The 17,082-nt window shown below is 44.2% G+C and overlaps 1 protein-coding gene across 2 annotated transcripts in view; it reads right to left on the bottom strand.

The window, feature by feature from the left end:
• PPARD (peroxisome proliferator activated receptor delta) overlaps positions 1–15,364 on the bottom strand; it is a 60,016-nt gene extending 44,652 nt beyond the window's left edge. The window contains exons 1-2 of one of the 2 annotated variants that reach the window (XM_083173138.1): positions 15,228–15,351; positions 4,195–4,252 (exon numbers count right to left, since the gene is read on the bottom strand). In XM_083173138.1, coding sequence (XP_083029264.1) covers positions 4,195–4,201 — 7 coding nt within the window. In that variant the 5' untranslated portion in view covers positions 4,202–4,252; positions 15,228–15,351. Of the gene's footprint in view, positions 1–4,194; positions 4,253–15,227 lie in introns of both variants that reach the window. The other variant, XM_083173137.1, reaches the window with a different exon arrangement.
• Positions 15,365–17,082: the final 1,718 nt, after the last annotated feature.

Below are 17,082 nucleotides of genomic sequence, written 5' to 3'. Positions count from 1 at the left end.
AGAGAGTGAAACGACATCTTTCTCACACACATGCACAAACACAGAGGCAATCACATGGTAGCAGACTAGCTTTCGAAGCATTTGCTTTGATCAGGGTTACTACTGTAGTTAGGCATACTTTCTGACTTACTTGCTGCAGTAAGAAGAAGCCTGGTCGGTGTAGTTGGGGCATGGCTGACATGTAGATGGGTGGATTAGGGGTATGGCCACATGATACTGTCATCTTGGGTACATCCCCATACAGCGCTGTAGAAACAGGCACTGCATGGGGGGGTCTACAATTATGTAATTCAGTGCATTTCCACCATTGGGTCCCCTAGCTCTGCTAATTTGTTGCAGCATACCCATTTTGTGTGTGTGTGTGTGTGTGTGTGTGTGTGTGTGTGTGTTTGTAGAAAAACACAGTGTGCTTCAAAGGAGCCAGGGGTGTTTAGTTAGCAAACAAAGGGAACTTAGGCATTTGAAAGATACAATGGGGGAAATTTACTAAAATATAAATGGCTATGAATATTCCTACTCATAGCCATTGGTGCCAATATACAGCCGTAAATTTGTATTTTGGCATTTACAATGGCCGGTAGACGGGTATTCATGTTCGTATTCCATGCGTATTCCTATTTGTATTACCGAATACAAATGCATACGCCAATCGATACAAATACGAATCACCATTTATTCGAATGGTGATTCAAAATTTACTTATAGGCCCTAAATATACACCTGGAAAATACTACTCATTTTCCAGGCGTATATCGGCTGAAGCCTGCATGGATCAGTCAGATCCGTGCAGCTTTCAGTGTGTAAAAAAAAGAATACCCTCTCACGGTTATAACCAAACCTGGACTCTATGAGTCAGTCCTGGATTTAGAAATGCCACAGAACCACAATAGTTCATACTATTTTTACACTTTAATCAGCCCGGTGCCCACCACCCTTGGGCACCAGGGACAGCTCTGGGATAATTTTGGAGGTGCTGGTCCATTTTTTGGGGGGTCGCTACTCCCCCAGGGTCCCTGTCTGGGCTGCACAGTCAGGGGTATAATGCTTTGACTGGGGGATCTAGTATATAAATAGTTTTCCCCAGCTGTGGCATTACCCTGCTGACTGTTTGGGCCCGGTGCTGATTCTCAAAATACGGGGGACCCCTAGTCATTTTGTGTGTGTGTGTGTGTGTGTGTGTGTGTAGAAAAACACAGTGTGCTTCAAAGGAGCCAGGGGTGTTTAGTTAGCAAACAAAGGGAACTTAGGCATTTGAAAGATACAATGGGGGAAATTTACTAAAATATAAATGGCTATGAATACTCCTACTCATAGCCATTCGTGCCCATATACAGCCGTAAATTTGTATTTTGGCATTTACAATGGCCGGAAGACGGGTATTCATATTCGTATTCCATGCGTATTCCTATTTGTATTACCGAATACGAATGCATACGCCAATCGATACAAATACGAATCACCATTTATTCGAATGGTGATTCAAAATTTACTAATAGGCCCTAAATATACACCTGGAAAATACTACTCATTTTCCAGGCGTATATCGGCTGAAGCCTGCATGGATCAGTCAGATCCGTGCAGCTTTCAGTGTGTAAAAAAAAGAATACCCTCTCACGGTTATAACCAAACCTGGACTCTATGAGTCAGTCCTGGATTTAGAAATGCCACAAAACCACAATAGTTCATACTATTTTTACACTTAAATCAGCCCGGTGCCCACCACCCTTGGGCACCAGGGACAGCTCTGGGATAATTTTGGAGGTGCTGGTCCATTTTTTGGGGGGTCGCTACTCCCCCAGGGTCCCTGTCTGGGCTGCACAGTCAGGGGTATAATGCTTTGACTGGGGGATCTAGTATATAAATAGTTTTCCCCAGCTGTGGCATTACCCTGCTGACTGTTTGGGCCCGGTGCTGGTTCTCAAAATACGGGGGACCCCTAGTCATTTTGTCCCCTGTATTTTGGGAAACAGGACCGGCTCTTGAGACTGGTGCTAGTTTTAGAATTGATGGGGATCCCCTGTGTTTTTCAGCCCCTGAATTTCTAAAACCAGGACCAACGCTTGAGCCCATGGGGTTAGTTATAGCCATGAGGGGGGACCCCACTGCAATTTTTTTACATTTATTTATTTACAGATCTGACTAATCTGTGCAGGCTGCTGATTCATATTTGTATTTGGTGGCTGTAAATACGGCCGCCAAATATGAATAAGAATATAAAAAAATACAGCCGCCTACACCATCGGGAAATACAAATCCTGTAAATACGATATATTAGTAAATCTGCCCTATTTGCGAGTCGTATTTTCAGAAAAATACGGCTGATGCCAGTCGTATGCAGTCGTATCCAGGATCGGCTGTATATATATATTTATTAGTAAATTTCCCCAAATGTGTGTTGTTGTACCTACACATGAATTCCTGGAGACTCCCCCCCCCCCCCCTCATTAATGTGCGCTCTCCCGGAGAAGTGGGCGTGGCACAATAAAAGGACGTGGCCTATTCAATACAGTGGGCGTGGCCCCTGTAATAGCTTAAAACCTCAAAAACATCAAATTTTTGCCCACTACATCTACATATATATAAATATACATACATGCATACATACACACGCATATACATATATATATATAAACCGTGCTGGCTGTTAAAAAAAAATACCTAAGGCTGGCTGGGCTGGCTTGCGGGCTGGCTGGCTGGCTTGCGGGCTGGCTGGGCCGGCTTGAGGGCTGGCTGGGCTGGCTTGCTGGGTTGGGCTGGTTGGCTGGGTTGGGCAGGGCCAGGCTTGGCAGGAGATGAGAGGAGGCAGCTGGATGATCATGCCGGTTACTCCAGGTGCACCAGCGATGGGTGGGCGGCGGGACTGCAGACACTCGCGAGATGATGACATAATCATCTCGCGAGTGCATCTGTCAGGCTGCGGAGGCAGTCCTGGCAGGCGCTGCGGCTGTTAGGGACGTGGAGAGGCGGCAAGTAGGACAGGCAGGCTTTTTCAGACACCCGGATTCCGGGAGAATCCCGGAATGCGGGATATTGAAAAAGCCTCCTGGAGTGTTGCCACCAAAATCGGGAGATTCACGGAAATCTGGGAGAGGTGGCAACCCTAGTTCTACCTATTTCTTGCAAATGCATTGTCTCCCTGAAGATTGGCAGTCTGTCTGGTCAAAAGGGTAGACCTGTGAAAGTTTATCTTTTAAAAACAAGGAGAATTTTTTTTCATTATGGGAGAGGCAGGAAGAATATGGGGTATTTAAGGCCTTTTGTATGTATGACCAAAGCCACATACTTACCAGTGCCTATGGAGTAGGTCTCTGTTAGTGAGTGGCAGAGTGGTGGGCATTTTACTCTCAGAAAAGTTACTGTTTTGCGGTCATCCAAACTAAACTAAATATGAAGGACTCCAGAATCAGTGTGCGCTTCTACTATAAAGCTACTTTACTTCTCTCTTTATATTTCTTAAATGGCATGGTATAGTGGGGCAGATGTATTAAGCCTGGAGAAGAGATAAACTGGAGATGAAGTGGTGGTAGGGATGGCCATCGATCATCGATGATTAGAACTCATCGATGGTTTATGGCCGATGTAGAATAGCTTTGCCATCGATGGGGGAGAACCAGTTGTTTTCCCACCATCGATGTCAAGCTTAAATGAATAGTTTCATTTTTACTTTGTCCCCAAGGAGCCGGGACATGGAGCTTAGCTCCGCCCCCGACACCCATGAAGCCCCGCCCCCGTATTTTGATTGTCCCACAGCCCAATCAATCAAAGAAAATGGATGAAAATGTGTGTGAAGTGACTTCATCCATGGTGCATTTTTTTAACATAAGAATAGCGCAGAAACTCCAGTTTTTGTTTTCAAAGAAAATGGATGACCATCAATATGCAAAAACATTGATGGTCATCCATTGAATAGAAATGCAATATCGATGGTCAGTTGCACTTTTGCCATCAATGGCAACCATCGATGGCAAAGGCACCGATGGCCATCCCTAAGTGGAGGTCAAGTGAAAGGATATATTGGCACCAGCCAATTAACTGTGTTTGAAAATGATAGATGGGAGTTGATTGGCTGGTGCATTATCTCCTTTCAATTTATCTCCACTTTATCTCAGTTTATTGCTTCTCCTCCATGCTTAATACATCTGCCCCAATGACAAAAAATGCAGTAACATAAATGGACACTTTAGATTACATTACCGTGCATAATTTCCAAATGACCACACAGTTCAACTGCTTCCAACTGTCACAGCACTGTCTGTAAAGAAACCCAACTGTAAACAATCCAGAGATACTACTGACAGAAAAGCAGCCCATCCCTGACTTACTGCCAAACATACACATTTCTGACAGAATCTGACAACTATTCTATTTACTCTTATCTAGTTAAATGTTTATTCATTAATAAAAATTCTAATTAAAATGCCTATCCTGAACGGGATGCAGTTAAAATCCCGGCGGTCGGGATCCCGGCTTTCAGAATCCCGACCGCCGAAATCCCGACCGCCGAAATCCCGACACATTCTCCATCCGTGGGTGTCCACGACACCCCTGGAGGGAGAATAAATTAGTGTGCCAAGCGTAGCGAGGCACCGGGCCCGCTGCGTGGCGAGCGCAGCGAGCCCGCAAGGGGGGGCGATCCACGTTCCCCCCTTGTCGGCAGTTCGGCTGTCGGGATTCCGAACGCCGGGATCCCGACCGCCGGGATTCAGTACTGAATCCTCCTGAACTGTTTCTTTCCTCCTATTCTACATATGATTTACCCTACTTTGTACCAACAGGGGCCATTTTCTACGAAAGATAAACCATTCTTGGGTGTGAGGTGGATCACAGATTTATGCATGCCTTGGGCCGCATGCATCACGACATGCACATATCAGAGCACCACTGCACACCCAAGGTTTATTTATTGATAGATATACAACCAGACATTCCAGCTCCCAATTGCTATTTTTCAAACACACCCTGTCACATGGCAGTTAGGAGCTGATTGGCTGGTACTTTATCTCCGTCCACTTTATCTCTCTCCAGGGATTAGTAAATATACCCCATAGTCTTTAATATAAGTCTAAATTACTATACCAATACAGATACCTGTTTTTTAGGAGGAAAGAAAAGTTTGCATAGAGTACAGTGCTCTTTGTACAGGATCCAAGGAGGTCAATTAAATCTAATTCTACAGCAAGACCCTCAAAGCAGTTCAGCCAAGAAATCTAATCAACTTCTATGTAATTCACTTATATATGGTTTTAATACACCAATAAAACACCCTTACAGATGCATAGTCTTTTGGAATTAGTATTAATTTGATGGCATTATACTTGTTGTACCCCCCCTTTGGGGGTGTAAACTCTGGGACACTGAGTCAAAACACACTCCAGTTCAAAGAATAATAGTCCATGCATGTAACTTTAAATAAACATCTCAAATGTATTAATACAATCTGAAATCCGACTGAAGAATGTCATATTTCAGGACACATTTGGATGACAGATTGGATTGTGGTAGAGAGTCTGTGCAAAATTTACTAAGATCAAATGCGTATAAATTAAGCCATTAGTACTCATTCTATGTAAAACACAGCCGGGACCTGGTGCCGGGTGGGGTTCCGACAGTCGGGATCCCGACAGTCATTTACCCGACGTCGGGATCCCGACTGTTAAAACACCAACAGACGGGTTCCAGACTGCCACTGGGTATTCTCCCTCGTGGGGGTCCACGACCGCCATAGAGGGAGAATAGAATAGAATAGGTGGTGAGCGTAGCAAGCCACCGTGCCCGCAGCGTGGGGAGCACAGCGAGTCCGCAAGCAGCTTTGTTGCGTTCGCCATGCTGTCAGAGTCCGGCCAGTCGGGATCCCGACGTCGGGCTAATGACTGTCGGGATCCCGACTGTCAGAACCCTATACCACACCCCCTGGTGCCCCGCTAATTTACAATCAGCCAAATGCCTATGCCTATGAACTTACAGCAAGGTCAGCCAAACTTGGCTAGTACGAAGGACTACACCATCAACAGAACAAGGCTGTATGTGGCCATTGTGTTCTACATGAATGGCAAATATACAACCATTTGTACTGCTAAATTTGAATACGAATTCACCAGTAAATGACAAACAGACCACGTTTTTTGGGTCTTATTTGGATAAAGCCTGCACGGATCAGTCAGATTCGTTCAGGCTTCTCAGGGTAAAAAAGTAGAATAAATAAAAATCACAATGTGCAGTCCCCCCGCCCAGCAATAACCAACCCTGGGCTGAGCTGATCCTGGTTGCAGAAGTACAGAGGGGAAAAAAGCTGGGGTCCCCCTGTATTTCTATAACCGTTACCAGGTTAATGGCCCAGTCCTGGTTCCCAAAATACAGGGGACAAAATAAAAAGGGGTCCCCCCGTATTTTGGCAAACAGCACAGGGCTCAAAAAGCCAGCAGGCTAATGCCACAACTGGGGGGACACTTTTTAGGTCGCCAGGCCAAAGCATCAACCTGTTGCTGCACAGCCCAGGCCAGAACCCTGGGGTAGTGGGGACTCCCCCAATAAAGGGGTATCCCCTTCAGGGCACTCCTAGTTCGGGCGGAAGCCCGGAGCTGTCCCAGGTGCCCCTGGATGATGGGCTCCGGACCGATGGTATATAAAGTATAAAAAATAGATTAATAAGCATTTGGTTTTGTTGTGGAACTACAAGTTCCAGCAAGCCTCCCCCGCATGCAGGCACTTGGTGAGCCCCAAGTCCCAGCATGTGGGGTATTAAAGGGCCTGCTGGTTCTTCTAGTTCTACAACATAAATAGGTTTGAAACTCAGCTCCTGATTGGCTTATAGATGGCCAAGGACACAGTTTGGGTGGAGAAGCAGAGGATGCAAACAAACACTTCAGCTCTAGGTAGAGAGATGTAATAGGCAGTTATTTGAAGAGGCTTTCCCAGTTGCAAGTCTTGTACTGTATTGTTTGTTGTGTTCGTGCAGAGCAAAGTTGTTTAGCCTGTTTGTTCTAGTTGTGTCGCACCACACACTCTTACTCAGTTCTAGGGCATGGGTTGTAGGTACTGTATAGTAGTTGTGCCAAATTTAGGTAGTGTTAGGTTCTGCACGATTCTGGTGCTCTTGTCTCCTTACAGGGACCTGTGAGGAGAACTGAGGGTGATGTGCAAGATAAGTGCTGGTGAGTTTCATCTCTGTCTGCATGCCTTTTGTCTGCTTGTCTCTTTTTATACCCCTTCCTTCTGGGCGGACCGTGTACCTTGCTTCCCGATTTAAGGTTGAATTATCACCTAAGGTGGGCAAGTGCCAATAGGGGGTTAATTTGTGCTCTGAGGCCAAGAGTGGTTGACATTCAAGTAGGCCCAAAATCCCGATTCCCGAACATTGGCTGGTGGGTGGGCCTAACTCCCAATCTGAGGAGGGCACCGCTACAGATGTACACATCCCCAAGTCCCACTTCTGTCTACCGCGTTCGTGGGGCCCCGGAGAAACTTCCGCAGGATTCCTGCCCAGGCTGACTGGTCAGGGGGTGAATGCTTTGACCGGGGGGACTTGTATAAAAACTCTCCCCCCGGCTGTGGCATTACCCTGCTGGCTGGTTGGGCCCCGTGCTGGTTCTTGAAATGCGGTGGACCCCTACTCATTTTGTCCCACGTGTTTCTGGAACCAGGTCAATACTTGAGCCTGGTGCTGGTATAAAGAAATCAAGGGGACCCTATTTCTTTTGTCCGAGGATTTTTTTACAACCAGGACCAGCTGGTTATTCTCAGGAGGGGGGACCCTACGCGTTGTTTTTTTATTTTTATTTTTTAACAAAAATGCACATTATCATGTCTCCAAAATCGTACATTTTTTGTGACTAAAAATGGCACCATATCGCACTTTTCATTCGCAAATTCGCATTCCATTAAATATATATATATATATATATATATCTTGTAAAGTTCAGTGTAATAATATATATAAATAATCACCAGGAAAGGAAAACAATGTAATAATTTCTTTGAGAATATTAGGTTAAGTTACACTCTAGATACAGCTTATGGATGCTTGGCATCATGGGTGCTTCGTTATCAATAAATAATGGCAATGTACTATCAGTTTATCACTGCTAAACAATACTGTAGTGTTCAGCCACAGCAGATATAGCTAGGTCACCACTAATTTTAATGCTCTCAAACAAAGGGCCCAATTCATATTTGTACACTAAAGCGAGGGGATGCAGGTACACTTATAAATTGTCCATGTGGACAAATATCGATATAGACACCAAAAAAGTGAGAAACCCCTGTCGACCTTTTCAGTGTCGAACATGTCAAGGTCGACCTTTTGCTTGTGTCAACCATTTATATGTATCAACCTAGTCCCTGTCGACCATTAGTGATCCACCTAGTGACTGTAGACACTATCTCAGAACCTAGCCTTGTCCCGCCTTTGAATCTGCCTGTGCATGCATCTAAGTTGCACGATGCATGTGTCCCGATGGTTCTCGTACAAAGACACAGTACAGATTCAGACACCATACTATTAATCAGATGCAGATGTGAAGTAGTATGGGCATGGTACTGAGTGCACACAGTATATACCCCTAAATTTCTCACAGTAGAGGCCAAATTCTGACAGATTATCTGCACCTAGCATACGCTGATGGAAGTTTGGGTGTGATTCAGGTTGACTCGCTATTTTCCGAAATTCAGTCCAGAGACAGATGTTGCTGGACACATGTGCAGACCTGCTGTGCGTATGCCTCTGGCAAATACCACACTTGCTGAGGCGTTCACACAGATGGGTGTGGGAAGTGGCAGATAGTGGGCTGTTGAATGGGAATGCCCAGCATTTCCTGAGAGTGCCCACAAAAAGACTGGGCATCTCCATGTGAATGCAGGCATGTCGAAGCCTGTTTGGGGCAGGTGGCTGAGGTCACATGACCTCAGCACCCACCCCAAATTCGGGCCATGTCTGTGGCAAATAAAAGACAGTCCAGTTTTTGCCTGTACGGCCACATGCGGATGCAAGGGAACACATGCAGTCATATGCATATGTGACCATACGCTCGGCGAAGGGCAGGTGTTTGCCCGCTCGCAAAGCAGCGAATGTACCCTGCTTATAGAGAGCCAACCTGAATCAGGCACTTTCAATGGTATGACAAATGCACAAAGCATGATTGTAAAGGCTGTGGACAGCGAAAGGACATTGTAGAATAAAAATACAGATGCAACTGCAGCAAAAGATGCAAAGTAGGACGTAATTGCGTATAACTTAGAATAAGGCTCTATGGGGAGAAATCCCGCCTCCCTCACCAGACCCCGCTCCCATTAGGATTGCTTCCATAAATGTTCCAGTATGACATGGAGGGGTGGAAGAAGAGAAGGTAAAGGAGAACGAGACAAGGCTAACGCTAAGATAGAGGTTGGAACATGAGGTTGAGAGTTATGTAGACAATGAGGGGGGAAGTTATTAATCGGATTCCTATATTACATGGGATGTTGCTATGGACAACCAATCAGAATCTACTTCTTATTTATTTTGAAACTTCTAGAACAGGGGTGGCCAACCCATCCGAGACAAAGAGCCAAAAAATGTGTCCTGTTAAGACAAAGAGCTGCAACCATCAAAAATTGGCATGGTCTAGCTCTCTGAAGGCCACGCCTCATTTTTAATGTCTGTAGTACGGCACTCGGCAGGCTTGAATAAGGGAGGTTACAATAAAATGCTGCTTTCAGGACGTATATATAAGGACGTATGTGTAAATATATATATATATATATATAGATAGAAATAGATAGAGAGCGCTAAATGATTCCACCACCCTATGTGTAATAAACAAATAGTTCAAGTATAACAGAACATATACAAGTTGCTGAAGTTTAACAGTTTTTTTATTAAAAAGTTATAATTTTAAAATTGTATGATGTCTTAATTAATTTCTTTAAAGATGATGACAACCCCACGCGTTTCGTCCTTAGAAAGACTTCATCAGGTTTTTTTTTTAGGGTAAACACTTCCAGATGATAAAACAACAGTAAGGCAAGATGATAAGTGTAGAACAGTATCCACACCCGAAAAAAGCCTCTGTAAATGTGCCCTAGGAGATGGAAATGGCACCTCAAAGTCAGGGTCTGCAACCAAGTAGCAATTTGAAGATCAGCAACATACAGTATGTGTGGATACTGTTCTACACTTATCATCTTGCCTTACTATTGTGAATCTATGGCCTTATAACCAGCCAACTAGCGATTCAAACGATACACATCTTATATATGCAGTAGTTGGCTGGTTATAAGACCACAGATTCTAAGCTCACTAGAGCTGATTAACTTGAGCTGATCCACTTCCTAGAAGATTCTTTCACCAACGGTTGAATACCTCTGATTTAAATCGGATTCCGGATTGTTGTGTATGATATACACCCCATTCAATAAGAAGTATATCAGTTTGTTTTTGCCCCTGAGGAAGTCTTTTTGATGAAACGCGTTGAGCCCTACACCTCAACCGACTAACTCCTACTAACAAGTAGTCAATAAACTTCGCTATACATACCAACATCGGCTAACAATCAATCAAAGGAGATATCAAGTGCCAACAAGCTTCTGTAAGTGTTCATAAACTTCCAAAATGGTGCATTTTTATATTTTTTTTATGTAATTTTTATGTGATTATATGAATTGGGTACTTGTGTACTAGCACCGCGCCCCGATAATTAGTCGCCCGATTTTTTAATCACATTGCATGCCATACACCCGATGGCATGCGATGCGATGCAATTTTAACGCATATACAATACTTAATTGTATAAGCACCCTAATGGGTGCTTACAATGCTTAAATGCACCCCCACGCCACCCCCCAGTATAAACGTGAACCTGAAGCGTGGTGAGCGCAGCGAGCCCGCGAGGGGTGGCGGTACGCGTCCTACGACCTTTATATACCCCCATTATCCACGTCGGCGGGGAGCTGATTTTATAAAGTGTGGCGAGCGCAGCGAGCACGAAGCATGGTGAGCGCAGGGGACGCGGATACCTGTGTAGCCTGCGAGGGGACGCGGATACCTCTGAAGGTATCCGTGTCCCCTCGCAGGGCTCGCTGCGCTCGCCACGTTCGGGCACTTTATAAAATCAACTCCACGCCGACGTGGATAGTGGGGGTATGAAAAGGTCGCCACGCTTCGGATTCACGTTTATACTGGTTGGGGTGCATTTAAGCATTGTAAGCACCCATTAGGGTGCTTATACAATTTATAATCGCATCCTATCGAATTGTATGGCATTGTATGCCATATACAATAACATACAATTTTTAAATTGTATGCCATTGTACAACATCGGCCGATATCACGTCGCATCGCATGCGATATGGTCTGCGATGCGATGGGCGCCGTGATAGTACACAAGTACCATGAATTGTATATTTTAATATTGTTCAATACAAATATAAAATCATTTTCATAGCGCCCTCTGAAACTCCTTTCTTTATATATATATATATATATATATATATACACACAAAAGGGGGTTGACCCTGATTGCGCTTCCAATGATTGAGAGCAGCTACCTTTACAGAATCTCCCCTGTTAGTGGGAGACAAAATGGAAACAAGAAATAGGAGCGTAGAGGGCGCTAATACAAGTACCACCACCTTCAGATAATTAGTTTAGGTGAATATCTGTAAGACCTCTTCTTTAGATTTTAAAAGGTCTCTGTAGGAGTAACCCCTGGTCACGAATTTGTTGATCATGGTGTCAAGTGTGGCTGCCAGAGCGGGTTTATCACTGGAGATACGGGCGGCCCGCAGCATCTGGGAGCTAGGTAGACCGCGGAGTCTACCTAGATCCCAGATGCTTACAGGTCCCTAGACATGATCTGCTGCAAAAGGCACCCCTACAAACTTCTGATCATCGAATCCCCTTTGTCACCAAGTACACACCAGCCTGTGTGTCTTTATCCCAAACTACTAAAAAACTGTGGCCCATTGTGTCCAGTGAGAAAGACCTGCCTTGCCTGAAGAATAAGACATCGATGCCAGCCTATCGACGGGGTCGCAGCATCAGGGACATGCTAGTTAAAACTAACCTCATCCCGATCCCCAAGGAGACCTTCCTACCCACCCGTAACAGGGGTGGCGTGAGATGTCCGACGTGTGTCACTTGCAGTTACATGGAGCCAGGGACATATGTTAAAAATCCTCACTCCGGCCAAAAATACAAGTTGAAACAGACCTTAACTTGCACTATGACACACATTATATACATCATTATCTGCCCGTGTGGACTCATATATGTGGGTCAAACCATCCGGGATCGCTGCACCAGAATGGCCCAACATCGCAATGGCTCAATACGTGCATTATTGGAAGGGAAAGAATCGAAAGGAGTGGAGCAACCAGTCGCAAAACATTTCAAAGCACTAGGACATTCACTTGCCAGCCTGCGATGTAAGGTCATCGACCACATACCTCCTCTCATTCGGGGTGGTGATTGCCAGAAAAAACTATCACAATGCGAATCCAAATGGATTCACATCCTCAACACACTGGCGTCGTATGGACTCAACGACAAATTCACCTGGAACATTTTCCTGTGATGATTGCAAACACAATCGGAATGTGTCTATTTGGACCTTCTAAAAACCTTTATTGACAATTGCACTTGCCCTTTATTGATAGCATATTGAGTATCGATACCATATGGTCCTGGTATCTCGATCTCTCAATGAGTGTGCCATTAGATGTTACCATGTTGTTCCTTTGCGCACACACCAAGCAATCTCTAACCATAACCTACCTTGCGTCCGCATATACAGTTAACAAGCAGCCACGGTCGTGACGGTGGCCACCAGAGGGAACCGCAAATGGGGGAGCCCTGGTCCGATACACTGGTCCGATAACGTGACTGCCGGGTTTGATAGCTATTCTCGCTATTTGCAACAATAACAATGTTACTATATGTGTCAGCTACATAGCTACGGTAGCTATGTTACATATAATATGATCCCATTCGGTTAGCGTTTTAAATGTATGTCTTCTTACAGATGTGTACTTGTTTATATGCACCGATTTTGCACATATCCTAGGTTTGTTTTTCACACATTGTTTACTCATGATAACACCATTCATTTTTTTGTACACACAGCGCGATGTCCGGAGGTGTAATGACATCATAGAGGCAACACCCACGGGGCGGCCCTAAGTGTCCAGCCTCCCGGAAGTTGGAGCGTCCCGGCATCGTCGCTGCACAGTTCACGTTGCCTGCACCTTATATATATGTAGAGGTAAGAAACTGTTTGTTGTCACCTTGCACATTATGCATGACCTGAAGAAAAGACCGCACAGGTCTTGAAACGTTGTCGTTTGCACCTACTATAATGCTGTAAAAATTGCTTAATACACCAGCACTTGATTTCAAATCCGTTGGAGTGCCGCCTCTTTTCTTATCTATTTCTGTAACAAGTTATTGGTGAGAGTTCGCTGCTATATCTACCCCATTGGAAGGCACCGCGGTCCATTCAAAAGTGTAAAACTACCAACCAACGTTTAGGGGCAGCGCCCCTTTTTCAAGGTGCAGGTGAGAAATTATATATATATATATATATATATATATATATATATATATAATTATATATATATATAATTTCCATTTCCAGTATGATATAGTGCCTGATTCAGACCTGATCGCAGAGCTGCTAAAAAGCAGAGCCCTGCGATCACTTAGCAACATAATAATTAAGCTTGAAGAAAGACGTTAGTCCATCGAGTTCAACCACCATCTGCCAGAGTGAAAACCTGCCCCTGTGCAAGGCTGTGAATGGGAAGGCAAGTAAAAATAAGCCTTGTACTTACCGTACTCGGCGGCTGCGATGGTATATGCAAATTGGGGCCAAGGCTGGCGTTAGAGGGCCTACCTGAAAACTGGTCTCCAAACCTGAGTTTTTTTTCCTGACACCACCATTAAATGGCCGGGAGCCACCCCAAATGCCAGCTGCCTGTCAATCAAGTTGCGGCCAGCGAAAAAAAAATATGCTGTATTATATCGCAGGGAGTCCTTGAAGTGAAGTGAAGTGAAGTACCATCCGTGCACATGTGCAGTACTTTTAGAATTTGCAGTCAAGCAAAAAGGTTTGAATCTGCCCCATAGACACAGTGCTGTTATTTTGCTACATTTCAGGAAAAAGAACAGTGCTGCTAAATATATGAGCACAACTACAAAAGTGCATTTTTAGGAGAAATGTTGTAGTGGGTGCAGCAATAAAATAGTAAATTAGCCAATATGTAAAGGTGTGAAGCGATAGTAAAAAGCAATGTACAGTAGGCAGGTTTTCAATGTGATAAAGGGAAATTTAAATTGTTACAGAAATTATGTAGTCTGAAGTGTTGAATTTTCTACAGTGGGTAGTACCATATGTCAACATTCAGAATGTCAACTAGTTTGTAATAGAAATGTAACCTTAACCCAAAAATCTGAGAAAATAAAGTGTTAATATTTGTTATTGTCGACAAGTTCAATGTCAACATTTTGAATATTAACCCTTTGAGTGCCGAATGAATTTTTCCAAAATGGTGTGAAAATTGCTAAGCAAACATTTTTATTCATCATAATGACCTGCAATGTTTGCCTTATATAGGAAATATAAGCTTTTTTGGCACAACATTTTTGAGATGTTGATACTCATGCATCGCTCACAAGAGATGTTGGCATTTGTTGCAGATATTTTGCGCATCTCTCATAGAGATATTGGCACTCAAAGGATTACTATAATGAATGTATACCACTTCAGATAGCCTTAATGGCACACACAACCCAGAATATGCAAAATGTAGTGATATGAAATACAAGCAGCCCTTGCTGTCAGTTTACATTCATGCATGTGTTAAGACAGGTAGTTACAGGAAAACATTCAAGTGACATAGATTGTGGTAGTATATAAATAAAGGTTAATTAAAGAAACAGACAATACTATGCTGTTAGTACTCTATACATTAGACAAACCAAAACAAAAAGTCCAATGAACATGCCCAACCATATTACTGAAATATGACATTAATATCACTCTCTTTTACTTTTTCTTTTGTTATGCTACTCTATATAATGATATACAACTATATCAGTTTAGTACAGTAACCTAAAGACATCCTCCCTATTACTATTACTCATTCTTCTGTACACCCACACTAAGACAAGTTTAAGTGCATACATACTGCTTAGTACATGTCAACTTGTATACATGCACATTTTGTCAAGAGATAAAAAAAAATGTATAATTTACCGTCTTTCATCTGTCTTCGTTGTGACAGGATTATTTTTTTATTTAGGATTTAAAGAGCTGCACCATCCCCCTTCATGTTATGCTGCTTCCTGTGACTCAGATGACATCACAGCAGGCAGCTGGAATGTGTGTGATGTGGGGGTGGAGAGTATTAGGTGCATTCCTGACTCTAGTCTTTCTTTATCCCTCCTCCCTCAGCCGAGCTACTGCATCCTTTCAGCATGCATTTTCCCACATATACTTTATTACTTTGTCTTGTGCATAGTTCAATGCTACTGGATAGAGAATAGATTGCATAATGGAATAGGATGTTGTAGCTTCACGTTATCTCGCATCAAAATGTAAATGGTAAAATTTTTTTTTTTTGCAAAGCAAAAAAAGTATGACACACGTTTTCCACTTGTGCTTCTTTTCAGCAAAACCCCCCAGAAAGAATTATAATATTGCTATTCTTTAAATGAACATAATTTAATAATAATAATAATAATAATAATAAAAAAAAAAGTGCAGCAGTCAAGGCTGAGTTACTGTGGGAATCTGACATGCAGCCACAACACTGAGATTGCACACCATAGTGCTGCCAAAAAAAATGTGCAAGGTTTCCCCCATAATTCTGAAGATACAGCTGTGTTTAGTTCTGATTACATTTTTCTTTAGTGTATTGCACCGTCCCTGTCTCAGTGGTGTTTTAAATCTATAATCTATGGGCTTAATTCAGTAGACCACACTAATTGTGCATGCACACAAGCTGGGGTGCTCATCAGTGATCCCTGAAACTGTGGTCGCATTGAGAAAAATGCGACCGCAGTGTAAGGGCTGACTGGGAACAGCAACTAGGCATTGCAGGGGCCACAAATTAGTGTGGCACGGGAGATGGTGTGTTGCTACTACCATTTAGGGAGAGCTGCAGTGGCTGCATGGCATCATCTGCAGCCAATGCAACCCTTGCCCCTGGCTGTGACCCAGTATCATGTCAGCACTTTGCTATATAGCAAAGTGCTCAAATATTAGTGATGCAATCACAACTTTTTGAGATTTCATCGCGGGGCAGGACCCAGCATGCGGGGCAGCCTTGCTCTGCGCTGGGCTACCCCCTACATGTTACCACTGGCCAGGGACGGATTAAACTGAGATACCGCCGGGCAAAGCTGGAAAGTTTTCCCCATAGGATAACATGGGACTCGCTAATTTTCTCTCCCCTTCACACCAGAAAATGCAGGGACTGGGCTGGTGTAAAAGGGGCCAGCTCGAGAATGTCCCCATGATCCTGGGACCATATTCCCAGGTAATTTCCTGCATTTTCTGGTGTGAATGGGGTATTATTTCAAATAGCAAGGACCTGCAGTGCTCTGAATACAGCTGGGCAGCCCCCCGCTCTCTGCTCGGCTGTCAATGGCTGTCACATCTGCCCAGTGGCGAGCATGTATTTCCCCTTGACAATGAGTATGTAATCCCACATGGCAACGAGCATGGATCCCCTGACAATGAGCATGTAGGTAAGCAACACTTATGTAGCATAATTTTTAATTGGCATTATGGTGTTTGGCATAATACATAATGCAGGCTTGCCTACCCTCCCGGAATGGCCGGGAGCCTCCCGGAAATCTGATCCTTGGTGGGCAAGTCTCCCGCATTCTGGAGATAGCCCCCGCTCCCCCCTTGCCCGCTGGTTTAATTACCTGATATCGCGGGTCCATGGAGAGGGGCAGGGCTAAAATGACGTGATTGCGGCATTTCGTGGCATTTAAGCCCCACCCCCTCTCCACGGCCCGCGAATCACAGAGTTTTCCAGGATGGGGGCGGGGCCAAGTGATGTCAGCCTTGCTCCTGCCCCCCTGACGTGTTGCCTCTCTGG

The sequence above is a fragment of the Crinia signifera genome, chromosome 2, assembly GCF_055691185.1.
Source record: "Crinia signifera chromosome 2, ASM5569118v1, whole genome shotgun sequence".
Lineage (NCBI taxonomy): Eukaryota > Metazoa > Chordata > Amphibia > Anura > Myobatrachidae > Crinia > Crinia signifera.
This window is presented reverse-complemented; position numbering and strand designations above follow the sequence as displayed.